The 26,355-nt window shown below is 47.0% G+C and overlaps 1 protein-coding gene across 1 annotated transcript; it reads left to right on the forward strand.

Annotated features, from left to right (window-relative positions):
- The first annotated feature begins 760 nt into the window (after positions 1-760).
- On the forward strand, positions 761-6,525 carry LOC128339405 (uncharacterized). Its single transcript, XM_053283242.1, has 2 exons — positions 761-1,116; positions 4,661-6,525. The coding sequence occupies exons 1-2, from the start codon at positions 771-773 to the stop codon at positions 5,290-5,292; spliced, it is 978 nt and encodes a 325-aa protein (XP_053139217.1). The 5' UTR covers positions 761-770; the 3' UTR covers positions 5,293-6,525.
- The last annotated feature ends 19,830 nt before the right edge of the window (positions 6,526-26,355 follow it).

The raw sequence follows: 26,355 nt of genomic DNA on the forward strand, positions 1-26,355 counted from the left end.
GAAGCCGAGCGTTTCCCCGCTCTGGCCTCTCAGTCGGCTGTTTGTTTCCGATTAGGAAGGAGCTCAGTCCGGGAGCTCCTTCCTCGAAGGCCTTAGTTGGGGGGGTGCGCCCGACAAGCGGGCGAGGCGGCATTCGGCGGCGTTCCGTCGAGGGGGCCATAGTGTCAGCGGTGGCCCCGCTGGTAGGGGGGTACTCCCGGGACTGCTCCCGGCTGGGTTGCAGCTGCAGCAGCAGCGTCTTTGGGCCTCTTCAGCGCGGCATCGGCACTCGGCTTCCTGGGCGTGGTTCTCCTTCTGGGCGTTTGCCCTTTTGGTTTGTGGGGTATTTGGGGGGTTTCCATCAGCCTGGGTGGCTGGGCAGCGGCCCCTTTTCCGTTCCCTGGAGCACTACTTTTGATGCCAACATTCTTTTATTTGTTTGGTGGGTAGCAGGTGGGTGTTTGTGCTCATCGGTGCCCTGGTGGGCCTGGCCTGGTTGAGAGTCAAAAGGCCTTTTCAAGCCTTCTCCTTGGGTGGGGGGCTCTGGTGCTTTCCTGGATAGGATTGAGTATTGTTTTTGATTCAGGACAAGGGCTTGGCTTTTGTTCTATATCCTTGCTACCTTCATTCTGTGTGTGGTTGGCGCTTTTTTTTCTCCAACCCCTTTTGGAATCCCACTATTTGGAGGCAGTATGCCGGGGAAGGCCAAGGGCAAGAAAGGGGGGCGCCCTGTTAAGCAGCCCAAGAGGCCTGCTCCCCCGCAGTCCTCCTCAGAGGAGGAGGATGAGGAGATGACTCTGATACGGGGGTTAATTAATAGGATGGAAGCTTTAGAGAAAGCAAAAGCAGCCCCCTCCGACAAAGGTGCGGGTCCTTCAGGTGTGGGGGGGGTGCCTCCTCCTAAGGTCCCTCGGAGGACCAGGGGTTCTGTGAAAAGCCAGCTGCTAACTTCTCTCTCTAGTAGGCTGGCTGCGCTGGAAGAAGGGCTGAACCCTGCTGGACCGGGCCCTTCTGCTCCTGCGTTACCGCTTCCTGAACCTGAGTCTCCAGTTCCGGAGTCGCCTTCACCATTGCTACCTCCGCCTGCGGCACCAGTTGTTCAGCCTCCAGTGGATACGGCTACTCCTTTGGCCCAGGGTGAGCCTGCAGCACCTACACCGCCCGGCGTCACCGGCCAGTGGCTTTGTCCCTGGCCGATGCCTGCCATGGGTGGATGGGGCCCAGCTTCTTACTGGCCCCCATATACACAACCTTGGGTGGCGGGTTCCCCGCCGGTTTTTCCTGGAGTTATTGCAGGCTTACAAGGCGCTGCGGAGCAGGTCTGGTTGGGCAACCGGCCCTCCAGCGGGTCGCTCCCACTCCCGGGGGTGGCCTCCTCTGCTGGATCTGCCACGGGGGTGCAGGCAGGTTATTATCCGATGGGGATTCTGCCGTCACCTCAGCATGCGCCCTATGGTAGCATGGGCCTCCCGTTAGGGGATCACTTACTCCCTTCTACAAAAGAAAAAATCCTTAAGGGTGAATATGTGGACATTTTTAGCTTGTTGTTCAGGGAACCTGAGGTTAAGCATAAAGAGGGGGAATCTTGTAAGGAGCACGAAGCCACCAAGAGAAAGCCGGTCGAACAGACTTGGAATAATTGGCTTTCTGGCTTCACGATTTATATGGGGGTTATTGTCCAAGCCCAGCCCGCAAGGGGCCCTGCCCTGTTAAAATACATGGATATAATTCACAGGGCGGTCTCCGACTTTGCTGGATCTTCCTGGGTACGGTACGATGAGAGTTTTAGAATGAGGGCTGCCCTTGACCCCACATTGCCCTGGGATGCTCCGTTGCAGGAGTTGTGGCTGGTTACTATGTCTCCAGCCCGGCCCATAGAGGGAGATAGGTCTGACAGTGGGCATTTGCTTTCTAAACCATCGGGGGTTTTGCCCTCAGGGAGTCCTGGGCAACAGTGGGTTCAACCCCACCTTGTTTGCTGGGAGTTTAACTCCAATGGCAAGTGCTCCCGTTCCCCTTGTCGGTTTAAGCATGCCTGCGGGGTCTGTGGGGCGAGGCACCCCAGTTCCTCCTGCCCCAGGGCCAAGTTTGGGGGTTCCGGGGCTAAGTATAGGCAGGGGAGCAGTAAAAAGGGTGGCCCTCCTCCACCCGCTCCGAATAAAGGGTCCTAGCCCTATCAAGGTGAAGGTGCTTGAGCAGCTGTTGCTGGACTATCCTGACCAGTCAGCAGCTTCTTATTTGTTATGTGGCTTCCGGGATGGTTTCAGAATTCCCTCTTCGGCCCGGAGGGGATTAGGCAGTTCTCGCAATCTGAGATCAGTGGTTGGTAAGGAGGAAGTCGTTGTTAGGAAAATTGGTAAGGAGGTGGCTGCGGGCAGGGTGATGGGGCCTTTTGCCAGTCTCCCCTTCCCCAGCCTTAGGGTCTCCCCATTAGGGGTGGTCCCTAAAAAGGTTCCTGGTGAATTTAGGTTGATTCACCACCTTTCTCATCCCAGGGGGTCCTCAGTAAATGATGGCATCCCTGATAGCTTATGCTCTGTACGTTATACCTCATTTGATGAGGCCGTGGAAGTGGTCAGGGGTAGGGGCCCCGGGGCCCTTTTGGCAAAGTGTGATATTGAATCCGCCTTTCGCCTGTTGCCGGTACATCCAAATGACTTCGAGCTGCTGGGCTTTGCATTTGCTGGCCAATTTTATTTTGATAGGGCTTTGCCTATGGGCTGCTCGATTTCCTGCGCAGCATTCGAAACATTCAGCTCCTTTTTGGAGTGGGCAGTTAGGCGCCAGGCGGGTCTTCCCTACACGGCTCATTTTTTAGATGATTTTCTTTTTACAGGCAGGGGGAATTCGAGGGAGTGCCACCATTTACTTCGCTCCTTCATGGAGCTAACAGACCGGCTAGGTGTCCCTTTGGCACGGGATAAGACGGAGGGGCCGGTCACGTGCCTCGCCTTTTTGGGGATTGAGTTGGACACTGTTGCCGGTTGCTCCAGGCTGCCTCAGGCCAAGCTGCGGGTTTTATTGGACATGGTTAGGTCCCTTGGTCGCGCCCGTAAGGTCTCCCTTAGGGATCTCCAGGTTGTTTTGGGTCACCTCAATTTTGCCTGCAAAGTGGTGGCTCCGGGCCGGGCCTTTTTGCGCCGGTTATGTGACCTGACTGTGGGCGTTAGGGCTCCCCATCACAGAGTACGAATTACGGAGGGTGCCCGGGCCGACCTGGCTCTTTGGGAAGCATTTCTCACTGATTTTAATGGGGTGTCTTTCTGGCGGGATGTTAGACTTCTGGAAACCGACCTGCAGGTCCACTCTGACGCTGCAGGTGGAATAGGTTTCGGGGTTTATTTCAGGGGACGTTGGTGTTCCGCCAGGTGGCCCGAGGACTGGTTCAGGCAGGGGGTTTCCCGGGACCTGACTTTCCTAGAGCTCTTTCCAATTGTGGTGGCTGTGCATATTTGGTCCGCTGAGTTTGCCAACTCCTCAGTTGTGTTTTGGTGTGACAATCTGGCAGTTGTTCAGATTGTCAATAGTCAGACTTCCCAGTCCCCGAGGGTCATGGTTTTGGTTAGGGCATTGGTATTGCAGTGTCTGCGGGCTAACATCCTTTTCCGGTCCCGCCATGTTCCGGGTATCCGGAATGACATAGCTGACGCTTTGTCTCGTTTTCAGTTAAACAGGTTCAGAGCGTTAGCGCCCGAGGCCGCCCTTCACCCGGAACCCATGCCAGCTTTTCTGTGGGAACTTGGCAGGCGGAGGCACAGCGGGCCATAGCGGCATCTCTGGTGCCTAGCACCAGAGTGAGCTACACAGCCAAGCTTGAGGCTTTCTCTCTTTTTCGAAAGACTGAAGGTTTGGCGGAGGTGTGGCCGGTCCCTGTAGAGCAACTTCAGCAGTTTTTGGTCTTCCTCCGCAGGGCGGGGCGTGCGGTATCCACTTTGGGGGGCTATCTTGCCGCGTTAGCTTTTGAAGCCCAGGTTCGTGGGGTTGGTGATTCCTCCTCCGACCCGCGGGTGCGGCGCATGTTGGAGGGTTGGGCTAGGGGGGAGCCTAGGACTAGGGACCCCAGACGCCCTTTTACTCTGGAGTTGGTGGCTTCAACGCTGGGCCACCTAGTGGGGTGCTGCTCTGGCCCATGGGAGGTGTCGCTGTTTAGGGCTGCACTGTTGGTTGCCTTTTTTGGGGCCTTCCGTCCAGGGGAGTTGCTTCCCCGCAGCGGGTCTTCCCCCAGGGACCGCTGCTTGCAATATTCTGATTTATCGTTCGGTGACGGGGAGGTGCGTTTGCTCCTTCATCGCTCCAAGACGGATCAGAGGGGCAGAGGCCAGACGGTTCGCCTCGCGGCGGCTGGGAATATCAATGTATGCCCCGTGGTGGCCCTGAGGCAGTACGCTGGGCTGGGCCCCTTTTCGGGGGGATGTCTTTTTACCCACAGCAATCAGACTCCTCTGACGCAGTATCAATTCTTGGCGGTGGTGAGGAAGGCTCTGTTGGCCGCGGGGGTTGCGCTCCAGGGGCTTACTCTACATTCATTTCGTATTGGTGCGGCCACCACCGCTACACGTATGGGGCTTCAGGAGGTCGAAGTTCAGAGGATTGGACGTTGGAGGTCCGTGGCGGTCAGGCGTTATGTGCGCTGACAGCGGACAGGTGTGGGCTCTACTGACCTGTTGCTTTCTTTTGGCAGGTGCTGGCGGGGCGGCGGTCCCGGTCCGAGTCCTGATGTGTGGCCATTCGTTGGTCTTCTGGGCTTTCAAGCGGGCCAGCACCACCCGCTGGGGATCCCAGTTGGGTTTAGGAAGCAAGGCTTCAGTTTATTGGTTGGGCATGAGGGGCATGCTCTGGAATCAGTTGCTTCCAGCATTGAGGGAGCATTTAGATAGGTTTCCCATTCCCGACATCCTGGTTCTTCATTTAGGGGAGAATGATTTGGGCCGGCGGCCTGGCCTCGCCATCCTTCAGCAAGCCTCCTCGGATTTGTCTATTTTGCGCAACTGGATGCCTGGCGTGCGCATAATATGGGTTAATTGGCTCCAGCGCAGGGTGTGGCGGGGTGCTCATTCTTGCCTTAGCTTGGAAAAGGCACGCAGGAAGATTTCAGCCGCAATAGGTAAAGTGGTTTTGGCGGCCGGGGGGTCTGTGGTGCGGCAGCCAGATATAGCTGCTCGCTTTCCCGAGTTATTCCACCCTGACGGGGTCCACCTGTCTGAGAAAGGTTGTGATTTGTATCTGCATAATATCCGGGAAGTGCTTGCTGAAGGTTTGGAGGGGGTGGGGCAGGAAGGTCAAGCGAGGGCTAACCTTCCTGGGTGGCGGTAACAGTGCGGGCTGTGGGTAAGGAGGTCTAGATTTCGGTGAGCACCCTTGGACATTTTAAGGTGGATTGGTCAATTGCTTCCTTGTGGCCTGTGCGGCACGGGAAGAATTACATTGCCAAGAAACCTGCTTCAGGACTTCACCTACCTTTGGGCTGTGCGGTCCGGGGAGGTAAAGATCTGAAGCTGTCCAGATCCCCTCTTCTAAAAGGGGTGGTTGGCTTTGAAGGAATTGGGCGGGAGCTACCTGCCTCTTTCCTGAGCCAGGGTGTGTCGCCCTTGCAGGCGATGGGTAGGACGTTTTGAATCCTAGCCCACGCCTAGGTGCCCGCACTGTTTTTATGTTGGTGATTAATCACCTTGTTTCCAGTCCGCCACAAATGTTGTTATATTAATAAAGCGTGGCCCGTTTCTCCCATTAAAAAATGTCTCTGTGTCTTCTTGGGCTGGGGTCTGGGTACAATCCCCCTCCCCTTGCCTCGTGCAAGTGGGAGGGTGTTTGTCCCAGCCCGGGACTCACGAGCCCAAGAAGAAGCCTGATTGGTTGGCTGGCTCGTGGTGGGCGGGGCTTGCTGAGAGGCCGAGCGTTTCCCCGCTCTGGCCTCTCAGTCGGCTGTTTGTTTCCCCCTCCCTCCCTCCCTGTTGCAGAGCGGGTCTAGTGACTGGTCGCCTATGGGCCGAGTAGGAATTTTTTGCTCTCAACTTATTGGCTGTTGTTGGGGTTTTTTTCGCCTACTCTGTTCTGCAGTCAGTTGGTAGTTAGGTTCTAGGTTGGCCACGTTGGCGGTAACAGTGCGGGCTGTGGGTAAGGAGGTCTAGATTTCGGTGAGCACCCTTGGACATTTTAAGGTGGATTGGTCAATTGCTTCCTTGTGGCCTGTGCGGCACGGGAAGAATTACATTGCCAAGAAACCTGCTTCAGGACTTCACCTACCTTTGGGCTGTGCGGTCCGGGGAGGTAAAGATCTGAAGCTGTCCAGATCCCCTCTTCTAAAAGGGGTGGTTGGCTTTGAAGGAATTGGGCGGGAGCTACCTGCCTCTTTCCTGAGCCAGGGTGTGTCGCCCTTGCAGGCGATGGGTAGGACGTTTTGAATCCTAGCCCACGCCTAGGTGCCCGCACTGTTTTTATGTTGGTGATTAATCACCTTGTTTCCAGTCCGCCACAAATGTTGTTATATTAATAAAGCGTGGCCCGTTTCTCCCATTAAAAAATGTCTCTGTGTCTTCTTGGGCTGGGGTCTGGGTACAAAGTACCAGATCAGGACTATTTTATTTAGCCAATGTCTCCTTTTGGGGGTGGATAGAGGAGTTATTTCTTTCCTTTGCAGTGTCAGAGTTACTGCTACCGCTTGAGTCTTCCTTTAATGGCACCAGCAGCTATATAGGTCATCTTCTCATAGATCTGTAGAGGCTGACACAGAATGTATAATCTGTTGAAATGTTGTCTACTGGCTATCCTGATACGATGACAGAAAAGTGCTTACTTTGTTTTCTGAGAGATGTTCCTTCAATGTGAAAATGAACTAAGTCACTTGAATCACCTAGCAGATCAGCAAATCTTTGCCTTCAAATAGCAATAAAATGTCTCTTGCATTATCCCTTCACACCTGCCTTACTGTGTTACAACAGGAACAATTAGGCTATAACAGTCATATCAATATGTCTGTTGAGGAATCCATGTTGTGGAGATTTCTGGGACCTGTGGTAGGATGCACACGGAGTTCACCTGGGGGGCTTCCATTGCCCACTCTGTGGATATCATTACCCTGAATGACTGAAAATGTGCCAGTCTCACCCACAACAGGCCATGGTGGGTTTTACATTAAAGGTAAAGCAAAGGTAAAATGTGTCATCAAGTCAATTTCGACTCCTGGAGTCCACAGAGCCCTGTGGTTTTCTTTGGTAGGAGGGGTTTACCATTGCCTCCTCCCACACAGTATGGCATGATGCCTTTCAGCATCTTCCTATATCCTGCTGCCCAATATAGTACCAGTGGGGATTCAAACTGGCAACCTTCTGCTTTTTAGTCAAGCATTTCCCCACTGCGATGGAATCTCAGTAGTGGTGTGTAGCTTGTCTTCAGCTGCAGATCTAGAGAGATCAGATAAATCTTTGGAGTACTTCTAAGAAGCCACAGGGTGCCCACACTAAGTTTGAAAATAAGTGACTATAATTGATGTGGTTTTCCCTAATATATTTTCATGACAGAATTCGTGCTTCATCAAATTTTCAGCTCTGAAAAAATTGGGGTGAACAGGGGTCTGAGGGGAGCTCCTTCAATACACCTTTGTTCAGCTCTTTAAAGATTGTTCACAGCCTCCTGTTCCTCCTTACTGCTGCTCCTCTGAGCCATTTCCCCCCCTCTTATTGAGTGATCCCAGCCAATCAGGGTTGGGTTCACATAGTACATGAGATGATGCATAATCACAGAAGCCAAAGGAAACAAGATCGCTCTGGGAGGTAAGGGTGAAAGGTGTCCCTGCATGGATGAGGCAACTTGGAGACACTTCTTGTCTTTCTGCACTGCACTGCCAAGCCTTGTTCTATCACACAACACAACAAAGGAAATAGGGAACAAGGCTGGAGTTGCTAAGGCAACTGAGAGATGTTCCCTGTCTTCTAACATTGTAAGGGGCAATGAAACCACCCTCTCAATACAGCACTGAAAGACAAGAAGCATTACCTGGTTGCTCTGCATTGCCTTTTCCCCTGGCCCTACATGATATGCAAAGATTTTCACCCGCTACATGTGCAGCCCAACACATTGTCAGAATGCAGAATCCCTTTTCAAAGGGTGCAACCAGCCCCCAGTTTTGATTCAGTCCTAGTCAGAATGTCAGAAGCACACAAAAAGGGCAACTCAGTGAGCCTGGAAGATTGTTAACTAGGGCTGTATACATTCAGTTTTGCTCCAAAAGGGATCCAGCCCAATCTGCCAAAACTCCATGATGGATGGTGGAATCCAAAATGAATGTTGCAATTCACTCTTTCTTAACTGTGCACAGGGATGGCATGGCAACCTCTCCAAAACTAATCTTGCAGAAGGGAAGGTAGTGGGTTATTTTTAAGAGAACTCAGTCTCGTTGATGTAATATAACTGTAGCATCATTTGTCTTAAGGCAGGAAGCACTTTTGCTTGTGACTTATTATGGGTTTATTCTCCCTAAATTGTGAATACTATTTAGTCTGGTCTTGTGGTAGCAAGCATGAATTGTCCCCTTTGCTAAGCAGGCTCTGCCCTGGTCTGCATTTGAATGGAAGATGACATGTGGGAGCACTGTAAGATCTTCTCCTTAAGGGATGGGGCTGCTCTGGGAAGAGCACTTGCATGCAGAAGGTTCCAATTTCCCTCCCAGGCATCTCCAAGATAGGGCTGAGAGAGATTTCTGCCTGAAACCTTGCCAGTCTACATAGACAATATTGAGCTAGGTGCACCAAGGGTCTGACTCAGGATATGGCAGCTTTCCATGTTCCTATGTTCCTTTTTAAAACACTCATAGGGGTGAGTCACACAATTGTCCTGGGTGGGCTGGGAGGGCAGAGGGGGAAGGCTGAACTTAACCTACTTTCTCCCCAGATAATCAAACCGTCCATCGTCTGCATGCCTTCCATGTGCCCACACGGACATTCCTGCTCTGTGCAGCTTAATGAAGCACAGATCAGGGTGGAGGGATCCAAGGACAGAACTTGTTGTTCTGGCCTCCAGGCATCCCTCAATGCAATGCGTAGCACACATATTGCATTGGGGATTCTCCCGTGAGATGGGTGCTCTATGCACCTGTCTCTCTGACTCCTTGGGCTGCATGCAGCCTGAGGAATCACACGATACCCAGGGGTAAGGGTGCAAGAGCATCCATAACCTCAGCTAAAAGCTGGTTGGTCAAGGGGGTTAGGCGGGCTGGGAGTAGAGGGATCTGTGAGAAGCCCGCCACTTCTCACGACCAGTCTAACTCTGAGTTAGGCTGGTCGTGAGAACAGCCTCATAATATAACAGCATTGAAACCCTGAGTGTATTTTAGCCCATGAAGGCTTTATCCCATATGGTTTCCATGATTCTGCTTTAGAACGTCTTTTTATTAGCTTTGGTACTGAAGATATAAATACAATCTTAATTGTGCTCATGGAGTTTTTCTAAACAAATCAACAGAAATTGAGTTTTGTGTTGGCGTGGTCCCCAAAGGTTTCTCCAGGGTTGTCAATGCAGCATACAAAGGAAGCAACTCAGTCAAGTAGGTTCTGGGTCCCTATTAATGTTATTATTTAACTTATAGGCAAGGGATTACTTATTTATCTCTCATATTTATATACAGCCTGTGAGATATATATATAGAGAGAGAGATAGACAAATAGATAGATAGTGTACATAATCCAAGTTATAATAAACAAAACCGTTCCACAGAATAAAAACAATTAAAAACAATTCACAGAGTAAAACAATTAAACAATTTAAAATTAGTTGTAATTAAAGCCAGACGAAGGTGAGTCTTAAGGGTCTTTTAAAAAGTAATTGGAAATGGAGAAGCTCTTTGTCAGGGAGTGCATTCCAAAGTCTTGGGGCAGCCAGAGAGAAGGCCCAGCCCTGAATCGCCACCAGATGAGCTGGTGGCAACCGTAACTGGACCTCCCCAGAGGTCCTCTTAACTGGATCTCTTAATAGGTGGCAGTGTTCTTGACAAAGAAGGTGGTCTCTTAAGTACCCTGGACCCAAATAGTTGGGGTTTTATAGGTAATGACCCAGCACATTGTATTTCACTGGGAAACATATTGGCAGCCAGTGCAATTCTTTCAGAATTGGTGTTAAATGGTCCCCTTGGGTTGTCCCAGAGACCAACCTAACTGCCACATTTTGTACCGGTTGTAATTTTTGGACTACATATAAAGATAGCCCCACATAGAGTGCATTACAGTAACCAAACCTGGAGGTTTCCAGTATATGCACCACTGTTTTAAGGCCATTCACCTACAGAAATTGGCATAGCTGACATATCAGCCAAAGCTGATAAAAAGTGCTCCTGGCCAATTCCTCAACCTGAAAAACCAGAGAGAGTTTTGTATCCAGGATCACTACCAAGCTACCTACCTGATTGTTCAGGGGAAATGTAACCCCATCTAGAACATGAAGCTCTAAAGCATTTCTTGGGCCTTGACCCCCACAAAATCAGTACCTTCATCTTATTTGGATTCAACTTCAGTTTGTTATCCCTCATCCAGCCCATCATTGCCTCCATGCAGGTATTTAAGGAAGTTATGCCATTTCTGATGAAGTTGATAGGGAGAAATAGATTTGGGTGTCTTCAGCATATTGATAACATCCTACACCAAATCTCCTGACAATCTCTCCCAGCAGTTTCATGTAGATGTTAGAGAGCACTGGAGACAGTATGGAGCCTTGCTGTATGGAGTTACACCATACAGTAACTTTTGCTTTGCATAACTTTTGTACTGTTTTTATGCTTGTGTTTTAGTTTATTATTATTATTTTTAATCAGATTTGTTTCTATACTTTTTAGCTCAATATTTTAATGTGTCTTTTTTATAATTGTGTTTTTAAATTTTATTGTGAGCCACCTTGAGATTTTTGTAATGAAAAGTGGGGTATACATTTAACAATAAAAATAAATAAATAAAAATAACAACAGTCTCCATCTGTTAACTTCTTTAACAGATAACTCCAAACATAACTCCATCTTGTTATGTTAGCATAACAATAGTCTCCATGATACCATCTGTAAGCTAGGTAGGTAGGAATGGAACCAGGGGCGTAGCTAGCCCGCCGGCGGCCTGTGTGCAGCCGTGGCGGGTGCCCCAATAGCCCCGCCCCCGCATCTGACATCAGATGCAGGGTATAGCCACACCCCTGCGTCTGATGTCAGACGCGGGGGGCGTGGTCTGGCTCCCGAACAGAGCCTTGAGGCTCCGTTCGGGATCAGATTGCTGCTGCAGCTTAACTGCTGAAGGGGCTGCGCAGCCCCTCTGGCAGTTAGACGAAGGCTGGTGCTGCATTTGCAGCGCAACCCAGGAGTGGCTCTTCCCTGCAGGGAAGAGCCACTTCTGGGCTGCATTGCAAACGCAGCGCCAGCCTTTGTTTAGCTCCCGAAGGGGCCGTGCGGCCCCTGCTCGGGAAATAAACTACCACCCCAGCGTCTGACGTCAGATGCGGGGGGCGTGTCAGAGCCGCAAATGGCAGCTCCTGATTGGGCACGGCTCGGGTTCTTTGAACCTGTTCACCCAATGATAGCTCCGCCCCTGAATGGAACCACTGTAAAACAGTGCCACCTAATCCCACCTCCCTGAGGTGACCAAGAAGGATACTATGGTTGATGGTATCAAAAGATGCTGAGAGATTCAAAAGGATCAGCAGAGTCACACACCCTCTGTCAATAACTAATTGGAGATAATCCATCAGGCCATCCAAGGCAGTCTCAAGCCCATAGCCCACTCAAAAGGCAGCTTGAAATGGGTCTAGATAATCATTTTCTGACATGACTGTCTGGAGCTGAGAGGTCACCACCCTCTCAATCACCTTGCCCAACCATGCGAGATTAGAGACCGGCCTAGACTTGCCTTACTCTGAGGGGTCCAATGTAGATTTTTTCAAGTATTGTCTAAAGATAGCCTCCTTAAGACAAAGAGGCATCCTACCCTCTGAGAAGCATTTATGATGTTTATCACACTCTTTCAGATAATCTGACTGTTTGATAAAATAAGCCAAGTTGGGTAAGGGTTGAGAGAGCAGGTGATAGGACATACAGTCCAAAACAGCTTCTCCACATCCCCAGGAGCTACAAACTGAAAGTGATCCAGTCTGACCACATAAGAGAAGTTTCTGGATACCTCCATAACAGATATCGCCCTAATTGTAGGATCCAGTTTGGCCCGAATACAAGAAATTTTGTCTGTGGAAAAAATAAATAATATTGTATCCAGCTCTACCCTTCCTTCCTTCCTTGTATGGAAGTTTTTAAAAAATGTCCTGAAACCTTCAGAAGTGGAAAAATTGCCAAAAAAGAAAAGAAAGAAAGAAAAAGAAAGAGGAAAATAAGGGGGAAAGAAAGAAAAAGAAAAAATGACTGCTGTTCCATTGCTCTGCTTTATTGAGCCAGCACAAACAAGTACAGGCAGTGACTTCCGCTGAGAATTGTTCTTTATGCTCTTTTCTATGCAAATGAAAGCCGCAGAGCACATTGCAAAGATCCAAGCACTGTGAAAAATGACTGGCTAGTGACTTCTCATTGATACAAGACAAACAATGTGAAAAGAATATAAATGCCTGGGAGTGGATGGGGCAAAGAACTGACCTTGAACTGCCTTCGGGAGCTGCAGTGCAAGCCCTCTCTCATGGAGGGAAGCTGAATGGGAACCAGCAGTGTTTTCTGGTAATTCAGCAAAAAGAAAAAGAAAAAAGAGACTAGCTTAATTTAGGTCAGTGAACAGCAATCCTTAGCATTTCTATAGCACATATCTTTGCTAAGCCCTCCATTAAATAGATGCCCTCTATAGAAAATCTGCAGGGTTCTTTATTGCAAGACACCTATCAGGTCACTTTTCTTTTAGGGTTCTAGGCAGTGGCGGCCAGTGCAGGCACTGCCTGGAGGAGTGGGGTGGCAGGAGTCAACTTTAACTGTACAATAGTAGGTGCTTACCACTCCTCCCACTGCTCTGATCCTCTGAAAGCTGTTCAGAGCAGTGGTGCGCCACCCAGCACCCACTGCAGCAGAGCATCAGCGCCACCACTCAGCCAGCGGAGGCCGTTTGAGTGGCCAGCAAAAGGCCTCCATGCATGTGCGGAGGCCAGCTGAGTGGCGGAGGCAATCCTCTGCCGCAGCAGGTGCTGGGCACCGCGCCACTGCTCTGAACAGCTTTCAGGTGCAGCGGGAGGAGAGGTCAGCACCTAGTAATTTACAGTTAAAGGTGCCTCCCACCACCCCCTTGGCAGTGCCTACACTGGCCAACACTGGTTCTAGGTGTGAAGGTGGCATTTGCATGTCCATGGTTGTCTCTCCTGAAATTATTGCCAACCATTTTCAAGAAAGAAAATTCTGTATCAATACTGTGCACAAATATATAAACCAGTACCTTGCCCTCTTAATAGTAATATTTTCTCTAAGTAAATCCCACACCATTCCTTTCCTTGTAGGGAAGGTACTTGAGAGCACACAGGCATATTAAAACTTACTCTCTCACCAGGTCCTGAGCACCACTCAGAATTGTCCAGGGTAACCTCCCCTCTAGTCAGTTGCATGAGCAACTGGTCTAGACACAGTCATTTATTGTACTTAGAAATTTCATCTAATTGTTCTCTTATGAACATATAGTTAATAACTATTAGTTATCCGGTCAATTAGATTGTACTTGAAGTTACCTGTTATTATAGCTCCTCATTTGACTACCTCCCTGATATTCTCAATTGTGTGCCCTGTTTTAAATTCCTTTCCAAGCATGGTATTTCTACCCACAACAATTCTGTGGAGGAGCTTCTTCCGCCTAGATTTTCTAATATATTGACCTCCTTGACATATAGAGCTCAGTAAAACCATCCTACTATACTAGAATTCACTTCCCATAGATGCTAGGAACATGTGTAAGCTGTCCCTACCCAATCTGAGCAGTGATTATTAAAGGAGATCCTAAGCTAGCAAATTTCCTAAGGAGATCCTAAGGAGATCCTAAGCTAGCAAACGGAGAAAAGTTCCATATATTACTGGGAGTGTCCGGGAGCAGCCATAATATGCAGATGACTGTACAGTATGTAGTTCTGCATTGGTGTCACTTTCTCCTATGAAAGCACCATGACATATACAATAAGGGAAACTATGAAGGCCTAGCACAAAGGCCTTCATAGTTTCCCTTATTGTATATGTCATGGTGCTTTCATAGGAGAAAGTGACACCAATGCAGAACTACATACTGTACAGTCATCTGCATATTATGGCTGCTCCCGGACACTCCCAGTAATATATGGAACTTTTCTCCGTGTGATTAGGGTGGGTAGGTTATAAGATATGTTAGTCACCACCCAGAGCCTTTTGGATGGGGCTGTATAGAAATTGAATGAATGAATGAATGATAAATGTGGGTGGGTGTTATCAGTCTGGAATGTTACTGACTGATCAACCATAACTATGTAGGCAGATGCCGCATATGCTACTTGGATCAGCATTGGAGCAGTCATGTGATGACAGCAACTTCACCACTGCTGGTAATGTATGAATTGCTCAGTGGATAGCACTGATCTAGTAATTTCTGTGTTAGAGAGAGATGGCTTCCAGCCTCACTTCATATGTGCTTCTAAGTACATTCTGAAAGACCACTACTTCTAACTAGGACATTGGCATGATCATCTCAGATGTATGTCCGGGTTATGGTATACACACAGGACCTGATAATCGTGACGACCCCATGTTGCAATTAGTGATGTTGCTGAATTTGTATTACCTGATTCAGATTATGAACCAGTGGTGGTTGGCTGGTTAGTAAGGGCAGGAGGGGCTGTGCCCCCCCCCCAAATATGTTAGTAAAAGTTCAGACTTACCAGCATGCAGGGAATTCTCTAGAGCAGGGAACTTCCTCCAGCCCATCCTCCCTTGCCTGTAACTTCTTGTTATGGCTGGAATTACTGGAATTAACTTCTTACTGGCTGGAATAGCTGCTACTCAAGTTGCTCCAGCCCATCTGATTCCCAGGGGGCTCCTCCTAGCACTGCCTCTAGGAAGAACTTTAATAATGGGTAAAAATTGCACTTCCTGGTTGCTTCAGGGTGTATATTTTTAATATGTATTTTTCCTTCCTCCTGGGGGCAGTGCCAGGAGGAGCCCCCTAGGAATCAGATTGGCTAGAGCAGCTTGAGTAGCCAGAAAGACCAAAAGAAAAAGTTGCCAACAGGGGAGAAGGGGCTGGAGGAAACACCCTGCTCTGGAGGATTCCCTGGTAAGTCTGATCTTTAATTAGCTTGTTTGTTTGGTGTGTGTGTGCGGGGTGGGGGTGGGAATGCAATCCTTGCTTTCCCCCTTCTGTCCCGCTTTCTGCCTTTTGCCCTTACTTTTATGACTTCCCCCTTGCTTTTTGCTCTGCTTTTCTGCTTCTGCCTCCCCCATCAACAAAACTTTTATCTTTTCTACTTTTGCCCCTGCTTTTCTGCTCCCCCCTTTTCTGTTTTCCTCCAAGCTGGCAGGCTTGGGTAAATATCCCAGCCTGCTGGCGTAGAGGAAAGAGGGGGTAGGCTTCAGCCTCGGTGACCAGGTTCTTCCCTGCCCCCCATTCAATGCCCACTAGCCACTATTGTTATGAACCTCCTCACTTCATAATACTTTGAACTATTATAGACTGAACATAATTTCCTTGATAAGTTCTTCTAGAGCTTGGAGTATAAACAGGATTTTTTTAAAAAGTGTGTAAATGTGATTTTAATTTAGGCCCATTTTATTCCACATCCAGGACAATAATCATAGCTCAAAGATAAGCGATGTGCCCCACCAAAATCACCCTTTGGAGGTGTTTGCATGGCTTGCTCAGCTGTGATTAGCTTCCATGATATGGTTAAAAATTAATGAAATTGTAGCGGGGCCGCTGATATGACAATATGAGGTGGGGCAGCAAACATTATGAATCAGTTTAAGACTCTGAAAAACCCTGATTCATTTGTTACCCTGCTCCAATGATGTTCCTGATTGCTAACTCAACTCTGAATCAAGTTGAGCTCACCCGTCACTAGCTGCCATATTGGTGATGGTTCTCAAAAAATCAGAAGCATAAACACTTCTTATGCTCATAGTGACTCTGTGATGAATGCAGCCAGAGTTTATTCCCTCACCATTCCTCTCTCCTCTGCAGAACTCATGAGTAGCAAAAGGAGGAGGTCATCATGCCTGTCAAGCTTCTCTTTGAACAGATGGTTCCACCTCTGCATAACCCTGGACCTGTGTGAATACAAATGAAAATTGTTTCCTCTTATATTCCTAGAATGACCTCCTAGAATTGATCGGATTCTTCTTGTTAATCTTCCTTAACGCTCCGAGCTTTGCTATGTCACTCATTTCAACCCTTTTCTTAAAACTCTTTAAAATCAGTTTTATGTATTGTAGTCAGTGCTGGAGGACAGTGAGCTGAACATGCTAGCAGAAGAAAAGTTAGTCTAAAGATAAACTTATGAAATCCATTGTACATGTCATAATATTTTATTTTATATAGGAATTTTTCTGTATAAAATTAGACTGTACAGAACACAGCCCTATAAATAAAAACAGGGAGGGAGAAGCATATCAGTCCTCACTAAATATTATATATGTTCTGGATATTATTTTATTGCCTCTAAATCAGGACTTACATAACTAGCTTTTACAAGCAGGTAGGTTAATACTTTGAAGTGATCATCTGACTCTATAGTGAGCAGAAGAATCAGGCCTGTGCCTGATTTTTGTTTTTGAAAGCTCTTTTTAATACAAATATACAGGACTTATGAAATGTAAGGTTGCTTCTTTATTCAGCTACCAATTATGTGTAGTGATAAGTGAGGGAAGAGGTTGCTGCTCTTTTCTGTTTTCCAGTGTTGATAGCAATTTATATTGTTCGATATTTCTTGTATTTTGAACAATTTTGTTGTATTTTTCGTTAATTAAAAAAAATAATAAAAAATTCTATTTTAAAAAAAAAAGAATCAGGCGTGTGGTCAGAGGGAAAACGTGAGGAGTAGCTCCTCACTGAAATTTTTGTGGAGGAGGAGAAATACACTTTTGGGGGAGAAAATAAGGTCATTCACACAACCCTGTATGATGGGGTGGGGAGGGCTGTGGGGTGGGGAAGGTAGGATTGCTCTTACCTTCCCCCCAGATGATATTTCAATTTCCTTAGGCCACATGGCTTTTGTGCCCATACGAGTGGCACTGCCAGGAGCTGTGTAACCATCTGAAGGCTGGGGGAATGCAGCCTGGCCTCCAGAAATCCCACAATGCACCATGTGAGGCAGGGGCATAACTACTATTAGGCAGGGTGAGGCGGCTGCCTGGGGGCCCCCACGCCTCGAGGGCCCCCCCAGAGGCAAGTCACATGACTACATATTGTGAAGTGTGTGTGTTTGTATCAGCGAGGGTCCCATTTTAAAATTTTGTCTCCGGGCCCACTCCAGCCTTGTTACGCCCCTGATGTGAGGATTGTGATACATTGGGGGACTTCCCCGCCACTGGGCACTCTAGCTACCTGGCTCCAGGGGTGTGTGTCGAAACGTTTGTTGAGGTTTGGTTCAAATACGAGCCAAATTTGAACCATTGTGAACTAGTCTGGTCAGACCAACTGTGCAGTCCACACAGACATATTCCTGGACATGAAAATGGCTCAGGCTGTGGGGGGTGGGGGGGGGAGAAGCAAAAATAACTTTCCCCTTCACTTCCCTGCATGCTACAGCTGTGAAGGAAACTTTGCATACAGTTAGTTATATTCTTGCAAAAACCAAGCTCTAGCTCCACCCACACAAGCCTGAAGGAAACATCAACCACCATCTCTTGTCGCCCAAGAAAATTATTGAACATATTTTAAGGAAAATACATATCTTATGATAATGAAGAGTAGGGAAGAAAAAAAGTAACTCTCAGAGGCCAATCAAGTTTCCATTGTACAGGGAAAGGTTTTTGCTTGAATAGCCTCAGCGAAATCGTATCACCTTTAAATCATCAATGAATTGGAATACATGTTGACTGAGGAAAATTCAGGAACATGTAGTTATCATTACATGCCATACCAAGAAAACTGACTTCAAACACACTGCAAATCAGTAAAACCTGGACTAAGGTATGTAGCATCCTGCTTCCAATGACTATTAATTATGTAATTAAAATATTAGTTCATTGGGATTTCATTACTCCTGAGATAGCTTTAACAAGAAATCATCATCCATGCCATAAAGCTGAATATTATTAGACTGAGCAATTTGCAAAAATTTATAACACTCATTTTAATTGCATATAGGTTTTATGTGTTTTTTTTAAAAGGCTTAGTACTAATTTTTCCAAGACTGACTGTATGTATAATTGAAGGTCTAAAGGAGGAAGCTGCTACCTCAGATTCATGGATGGATTATGTGAAGCAGTTAACATATTTTGTGTATATATTTTAGGTATGTAGCAGTAGTGGTCGGTGAGGGCAGCATGGTGGTTGGGTGGTGGCGAGAGCCACCTTTAAAAATAAATCAGCAGGTGCTTACCAGCATTAGGGCTGCACCTGCAAGCTACCTCTAGCGGTGGCACTCTACCTGGCATCCTGTCTGAGATGGTGGCACTCTGCCCAGCATCCCACAGGGCATTAATGTGACCCTGGCCTCTGCATGTACACGGAAGCTGAGTGCATGTGTAGAGGCCAGAGACATGCCATCGCCCCGTGGGATGCTGGACAGAGTGCCACCACCCCACACGGGATACCGGGCAGAGCGCTGCCACCCTGCATGGGATGCCAGGCAGAATGCCGCTGCTTGAGGCAGCGTGCAGGTGCTGCCCTAATGCTGGTAAGCACCTGCTGATTTATTTTTAAAGTTGCCTCTTGCTGGCTGCTACTGGTATGTAGTCCCCCTCCCCAGGAAAAAATCCTGCAGATACCCATGTCTTAGGCATTTGCGAAGGGTTTGTAGACTAGCGGTTCTATTTAAAGCATGGAGGTTTTCGGTTTTCATAGTGACTTTTGAGATGCTTTATTCCGCTGTCAGACTTGTGTCTTTTCTGATGGATGAACCTTCCTGTTTCCTTCCTGACTTGTAACATGAGATGTCAAATTCCAATTGGTCAGAAAAAACCATGGAAGGCAATGAATGAGAACAGGTGCAAAGAAGAAAAGAATCTTATTTATCTTTGATATTTCTAGCATGTTGATTGAAGGAGCTGGACCAAGCTCCATGGTTCTCTAGGTGTGAGGCAAGTCCTGTTGCTATTGTATGACATTACTTAAGGCCAATTCATACATGTACATTCACAACTTTGCCTTGCCATCACAAATTAACTACTCACCCCCAAATGGCAGTGTCATATAACATGATGACATTTCAGGGCTTTTTCACATATTACATAATGAGGTCATTCACACAATCAAAAACTATGTTCTCCTTGGGTTTGGTAGCTCAGTATGCTCCCGATTTTTGGTTGTGTGGAAGCAAGGTGAGAGGAAAACCTGGGTAGAAGTGATTGTGTGGAAGCAAGGTAGGAGAAAAACCCGGGTAGCTTTTCCTCCTATCTTACTTCCACACAATCACTTCTACCCAGGCTTTCATCTTACCTTGCTTCCACACAACCAAAAATTGGAAGCACACATAGCTCCCAAACCCGGTTAGAACACAGTTCTTGGTTGTGTGAATGACCTTGGGGTATAATTAATTGTTTATGAATGAGAGTGCCCACCTACATGAGGAACATTTTTTGAAATCCACATGTAACATTCACATTTTCTACATATAGGAATGTGTTTGAAACAAGTAGGGTAAACATTTAATATTTGAATTGATTCTCAAACTGATAATTTTCAGATCACATGATTTACTTGAAACAGAATCCTTATCCAGACCTACTTGGTAGAAAGACACACTGAATTCAGTTAGTCTTACCTCTGAGAAAAGATGAATAGGACTGGGTTGTACAAGTCATCAAGTGTTGAGTAATGAAGTGATATGAAATAAATGAACATGTGAATCACCTTATTATCTTCTAATGTCATAAAGTACTAGTGAACTCAAAAGAGGTGTTTTGAGAAATTTCTTCTCTATAACTGTAACAGAGATATTTTCCCCTTGCGAAAAGCAGACCAAAAAATGGGTTGTATAATTTTCAACATTACGCCCAGGTCTTAAGCATGTTGATACACATTGGGATGAAAAACCCAACTTCAAGTATATGTTGATGGGATCTGAGCTGTTGGTGACTGACCAGGAGAGGGATCTTGGGGTCGTGGTGGACAGCTCATTCAAAGTGTCAACTCAATGTGTGGTAGCTGTGAAAAAGGCCAATTCCATGCTAGGGATCATTAGGAAAGGTAAATAAAGCTGCTAATATTATATTGCCCTTATAAAAAAATATGGTGCAGCCACACCTGGAATGCTGCATACAATTCTGGTCACCACATCTAAAAAAGGACATTGTTGAACTGGAGAAGGTGCAGAAGAGGGCAACCAAGATGATCAGGGGCTTAGAGCACCTTTCTTATGAGGCAAGACTACAACACCTGGGGCTTTTTAGTTTAGGAAAAAGACGACTGCAGGGAGACATGATAGAGGTCTATAAAATCATGCATGGTGTGGAGAAAGTGGATCGAGAGAAATTCTTCTCCCTCTCACATAACACTAGAACCAGGGGTCATCCCATGAAATTGATTGCCAGAGAATTTAGGACCAACAAACGGAGGTACTTTTTCACACAATGCATAATCAACTTGTGGAATTCTCTGCCACAAGATGTGGTGACAGTCAACTACCTGGATGGCTTTAAGAGGAGATTGGATAACTTTATGGAGAAGAGGTCTATCGACAGCTACTAGTCAGAGGGCTATAGGCCACCTCCAGCCTCTAAGGCAGGATGCCTCTGAGTACCAGTTGCAGGGGAGTGAGAGCAGGAGAGAGGGCATGCCCTCAACTCCAGCCTGTAGGCTTCTGGCAGCATCGGTGGGCCACTGTGTGAAACAGGATGCTGGACTAGATGGTTCTTGGGCCTGATCCAGCTGGGCTTTTCTTATGAAATCACTTACTCAGAAGTGATTTCAGTGGCTAACATCCTGACTACATTTACTCAAGGAAGTCTTACAGAAATAAAGGGACTTCTTAATTAAAAGACTTAGAGATGAGGCCATTGCTCAGTGACATAGCATCTGCTTTGCATGCAGAAGGCTCCAAGTCCAATCCCTGGCATCTTCAGGTAGAGCTGGGAGAGACGTCTGCCTGAATCTTTGGAGACCCACTGCCAGTCAGCGTAGACAGTACTGAACTAGATGGACCAATTGTCTGACTTAATATAAGTTACTTTGCCATATTTCTGTGAATCAGAAGTAACTTCGGTAGCTGACATCCTCACTAAATTTAGGAATACCTAACTTTTCCTTTTTATTACATAGCGAATCCTTGAATACATTTATTTATTTATTTATTTATTTATTTAGTTATTTATTTATTTAGTTATTTATTTATTTATTTATTTATTTATTATACCGCCCTTCCAAAATGGCTCAGGGCAGTTTACAATTGAAAACAAACCACTAAAACAATAAAGAGCTAAAACAAAAATTAAAAACAATATAACAACAGTTAACAATTTAAAAACATATTTAAACAAGAATTAAACCATTGCAGTAATTAAAACCCCCGACACCGGGTTAAAAAATTAAAACCGATTTAAAAACCCTGGAAAGCCAGGGCAAACAAATACATTTTAAGGGCTCTCCTGAAGGCTAATAGAGAATTCAAATTATGGATTTCCGCAGGAAGCGCATTCCACAGTCCTGGAGCAGCTATAGAAAAGGCCTGCCTCTGAGTCACCACCAGACGAGCTGGTGGTAACTGGAGACAAATCTCCTCAGATGACCTTAATGTGCGGTGGGGATCACTCAGAAGAAGGTGCTCTCTGAGTTAACTCGGGCCTAAGCCATTCAGGGCTTTAAAGGGCTTAAAGCCATTCAGGGCTTTAAACCAGCACTTTGTATTTTGCCCAGAAACATATCAGCAGCCAGTGCAATTGTTTCAAAACAGGCGTAATACAGTCTCTCCAGGTTACCCCAGAGACCAATCTGGCTGCCGCATTCTGAACTAACTGAAGTTTCCAAACTATGTAAAAAGGCAGCCCTACGCAGAGTGCACTGCAATAGTCAAGCCGGGAGGTTACCAGCTGGTGCACCACTGTTCTGAAGTCATCCTCTTCAAGGAATGAGCACAGCTGTCACATCAGCCGAAGCTGATAGAAAGCACTCCTTGCCATGGCCTCCACCAGAGAAACCAGGGTGCGGTCTGGGTCCAGGAGTACTCCCAAGCTGCGCACCTGTTCCTTCTGGAGGAGTGTAACCCCATCCAGCACAAGAAGGTCTAACTCACTCTTCAGATTCTGAGCCCCCACAATGAGTACCTCTGTCTTGCTTGGATTCAGCTTCCATTTGTTATCCCTCATCCAGCCCATTACTGCCTGTAGGCAGGCATTTAGAGAATGAGTGCCATTTCCTGAAGAAGGAAGGGAGAAGTAGATTTGTGTGTCATCAGCATACTGGTAACACCCAGCACCAAATCTCCTGATGACCTCACCCAGTGTTTTCATGTAGATATTGAAAAGCATTGGTGACATAATGGAGCCCTGAGGGACTCCATATAACAGCTCCTGCTTTGAGGAGTGACTGTCACCAAGCTCCACCATCTGGGATCTACCCAAGGGATAGGAACGGAACCACTGCAAAGCACTGCCCCCTATTCTCAATTTTCCCAGGCAACCCAGAAAGATACCATGGTCGATGGTATCGAATGCCGCCAAAAGATCCAAGAGGACCAACAGAGTCACACTCCCTCTGTCGATTCCCCAGTAAAGGTCATCCATCAGGCTGACCAAGGCTGTCTCAACTCCATAGCCCATTCTAAAGCCAGTTTTAAATGGGTCTAGATAATCATTTTCCTCCAAAACTGCCTAGAGCTGGTTAGCCACCAAGCTCTCGATTACCTTGCCCAACCAGGGGAGATTGGAGATTGGCCTATAACTATCCATCGCTGAGGGATCCAAGGAAGACTTCTTAAGAAGAGGTCTAACTATTGCCTCCTTCGAACAGGGAGGCACCATACCCTCCTTCAGCGATGCATTTATGATATTAACTAGGCCATCTCCAACAATCTCTCTGCTAGATTGAAGCAGCCAGATTGGGCAAGGATCCAGAGAACAAGTGGTAGGCTGTACTGCTCCAAGCAGCTTGTCCACGTCATCAGGAGTCACAGATTGAAACTGATCCAACCTAACACTGCAAGAGGGATCGCTGGATACCTCCCTCACAGACCCTGCAGAAATAGTGGAGTCCAAGTCAGCACGAATACAGGAGATTTTATCCACAAAGAACCCACTAAAGGCTCTCCAGGAGCTGATTGGGGCAGAAGGAACAGAAATTATACTCCTCACAACCCGGGATAACTCTGCCGTACATGAACCCACAGATGCAATGCGCGCTGACCAAAAACGCTTTTTTGCTGCGCACACTGCCATTGCGTAAGTCTTCAAATGGGTTCCATGCTGCATCCTGTTGGATTTGAGCCAAGTTCTCCTCCACTTGCATTCCAGTCGCCTACCAAGCTGCTTCATCCCCTGCAACTCCTCGGTTTACCAGGGGGCCATCTTAGAAGCAGGCCTGGAGGGATGCTTAGGAACAATCATATCTACTGCCCTGGTGAGTTCTCTATTCCAGGTTACCACCAGCGTGTTGACAGAATCACTGGCTGCACCAACATTGAAACCCTCCAAGGCCTTTTAGAAACCTACTGGGTCCAGCAGCCTTTTTCGGTGGACCATCCTATTAGGTCCATCACCCCTGCAGGGGTGGGTTGTGACTGTGATACAAACCTTAACCAGGTAGTGGTCTGTCCATGACAATGGGGTAACCACTGGATCCCCCCCACATGGAACACCCCCCCTGATCCGAACAGAAGACCAAATCCAGTGCGTGGTCAGCAACATGAGTTGGTTCAAAAATTAATTGGGATAGGCCCATAGTTGTCATGGCTGCTATGAACTTCTGAGCCACACCAGACAAGCCAGTCCCAAAGTGGATATTGAAGTCCCCCATCACCAAGAGCCTGGGAGACTCCAACACCAACTCCACCACCAGCTCTGTCACCTCAGTTAGGGAATCAGGTAGTGGGGTGCAGAGGCGTAACTAGGGAAAACGGCGCCCGGGGCAAGCACTGAAATGGCGCCCCCCCCACCGTGCCCCCCGCCCCCCAACATACTACATTATACTTAGGTTTTTCCTCACAAGCGCCCGCCGCTGCCGCCAAGCCAGGCCACTGACTGGCCGCCAGGCACCAGCAAAGCAATGGGGGGGGGGCGCAGGCGGCGCGGAAGGGACCGCTCGTGGGGAAGGGGGCACCGACCCGCTCCCTTGACTGCTGCAGCGCTGCTGCACTGAGCAGGAAACATTTGTATTAACAAAAAAATAAAAAAAAAATTAAAAATTTGGTCATGGCGGCGCCCCCCCCCACGTGACCAGAAAAGATGGCGCCCGGGGCACGTGCCCCCCCTGCCCCCCCTATAGTTACACCTCTGGTGGGGTGAATGGTACACCAACAGAATCCCCAATCTATCCCTAGTTCCCAGCCTCAGAAATACACACTCAAATACACACTCATCCTTCAAACTGCAGCAACATCTTTCCAGCAGCTCCATGGGGCTAGCAACAGAGTTGTTTGTGCTCTCCTTTTCTGCTTGCATCACTGTGTATGTGAGCCATTAGACAAAAATATCTAAAACCCACTATCTCTAGTTTCTGCCTCTTTGTCACACTGAACACAGAGTGCGGCTTTGCTGGTGGAGCAGTTTCAGAATAGCCCTGCTGAGTTTGCCGGGAAAGAAAACTGCATTGTAGGGTACAGTGACAAAATCCATGGCATATGAACATAAAGAGAGAAAGAGAGCATTCTTTAATTGCAGTCTGTTTACTTTCTCCTACATCAGTCAGTGGCTACCACTGGCCTTTATGGGACAAAGTACATGATTCTGCTAGGGCTGAGCTGAAAGTTATTTGGGTAAGGACTTTGGACTTAAATTTGAGGGGCAAAAGGGGGGCCAGTTTGCAAAGGTGGGGGGATGAACATAATTAAAAACCTTTCAGGGTTTTTAATTAATTTTAATTGTTTTAATGCTAACTTGGTTTTCAGGGTTTTAATTGTTCTGATAGTTTAATTGTTTTTTAAGATGTTTTAATTGTTAATTGGTGTTTATATTTGTATTTCTGTTTTAATTGCTGTAGGTTTTAATGGTTTCTGTTTTAATTGTAAACCGCCCTGAGCCATTTTGGAAGGGCGGTATAAAAATCACACACACACACACACACACACACACACACACACACACACACAATCTCAACTATCTCACAGGGGCCCTGGTAAGGGAGATAGTATTTCTATGGACCACAGCCACTCCACCCCATGCCCACTTCCCCTAACCTGCTCCACAACAAATTGGGATGTCAGCCAGCAACACTAACTGCCATGTAAGTGTATTTAGGACTTTAGCCTGAATTTCAATCCTTACATACTGTATGGGAACAATCATGTTGTCATTTTCTAAACATTTCCCCCCCACACACATTTTGACTACTGACTTTGAATAAATTCCTGAGAGATACTATTGTAGAATAAAGAACAATGGGTCTTGTGGCACCTTGAAGACTGAGTGTGGCATTTTTTTTTATTTTTTTTTGGTGGGTTCACTTTATCAGATACATGAAGTGATTACTTAAATGGGTAATTATATATACCCAGAGAAAGAAAGAAAAACTTTTCCCCGCCAAAGTGATCCCAAAATGTCAAGCCATGCAATAGGCAACAATAGGTATGTCGAACTGATCCCAAATAAATACAGGCTATTATCAGATGAAATGCAAGACCCAATCAGCGTAGATGTTACCAATTCCTGTCTAGCAGCCACTGGTGATATATGGCCTTTAAGGTGCCCCAAGATACTTTGCTGTTTTGACTTTGTAAGATTTTAAAATATAGACAGAAATAAATAAATCAAGTGTATTGATCATGCAGTATTTTTGATACTCTCTCTTTTTCCTCTCTACAGCTACTTTTCTAAAAAGAATAAATATGAATTCTTTCTGTTGTCTCTTCTCAGCAACCAAATGTGTGAGCAAAGTTTAATACATTACAGTGCTAGCAGTTCCATAGAGCTAAAGGCTCTTTCTTGAGTTTTCAGTAAGTTTTTGACTCCATCTAGGAGTATAACAGCACTGGAAGCTATTTCCTGTTGGGGATGTTTGGTCAACCTTCAAGACCAAGCATACATATCCCAAGCATCAGTGAATCTTTTGGCATCTTATTTTTCTGTCAGCTATTAATTCTGCATGGCTACATTGGGTAGGCCAAGAG

This window comes from Hemicordylus capensis, chromosome 1 (genome assembly GCF_027244095.1).
Source record: "Hemicordylus capensis ecotype Gifberg chromosome 1, rHemCap1.1.pri, whole genome shotgun sequence".
NCBI lineage: Eukaryota > Metazoa > Chordata > Lepidosauria > Squamata > Cordylidae > Hemicordylus > Hemicordylus capensis.

Bases quoted from the DNA above. Each gene is read 5' to 3' on its own strand.
- LOC128339405 (XM_053283242.1), top strand. From the start codon at position 771: ATGACTCTGATACGGGGGTTAATTAATAGGATGGAAGCTTTAGAGAAA. The intron at 1,117-4,660 runs GTGAGCCTGCAG...TTCTTTTGGCAG, and splicing joins GGCTACTCCTTTGGCCCAGG to GTGCTGGCGGGGCGGCGGTC.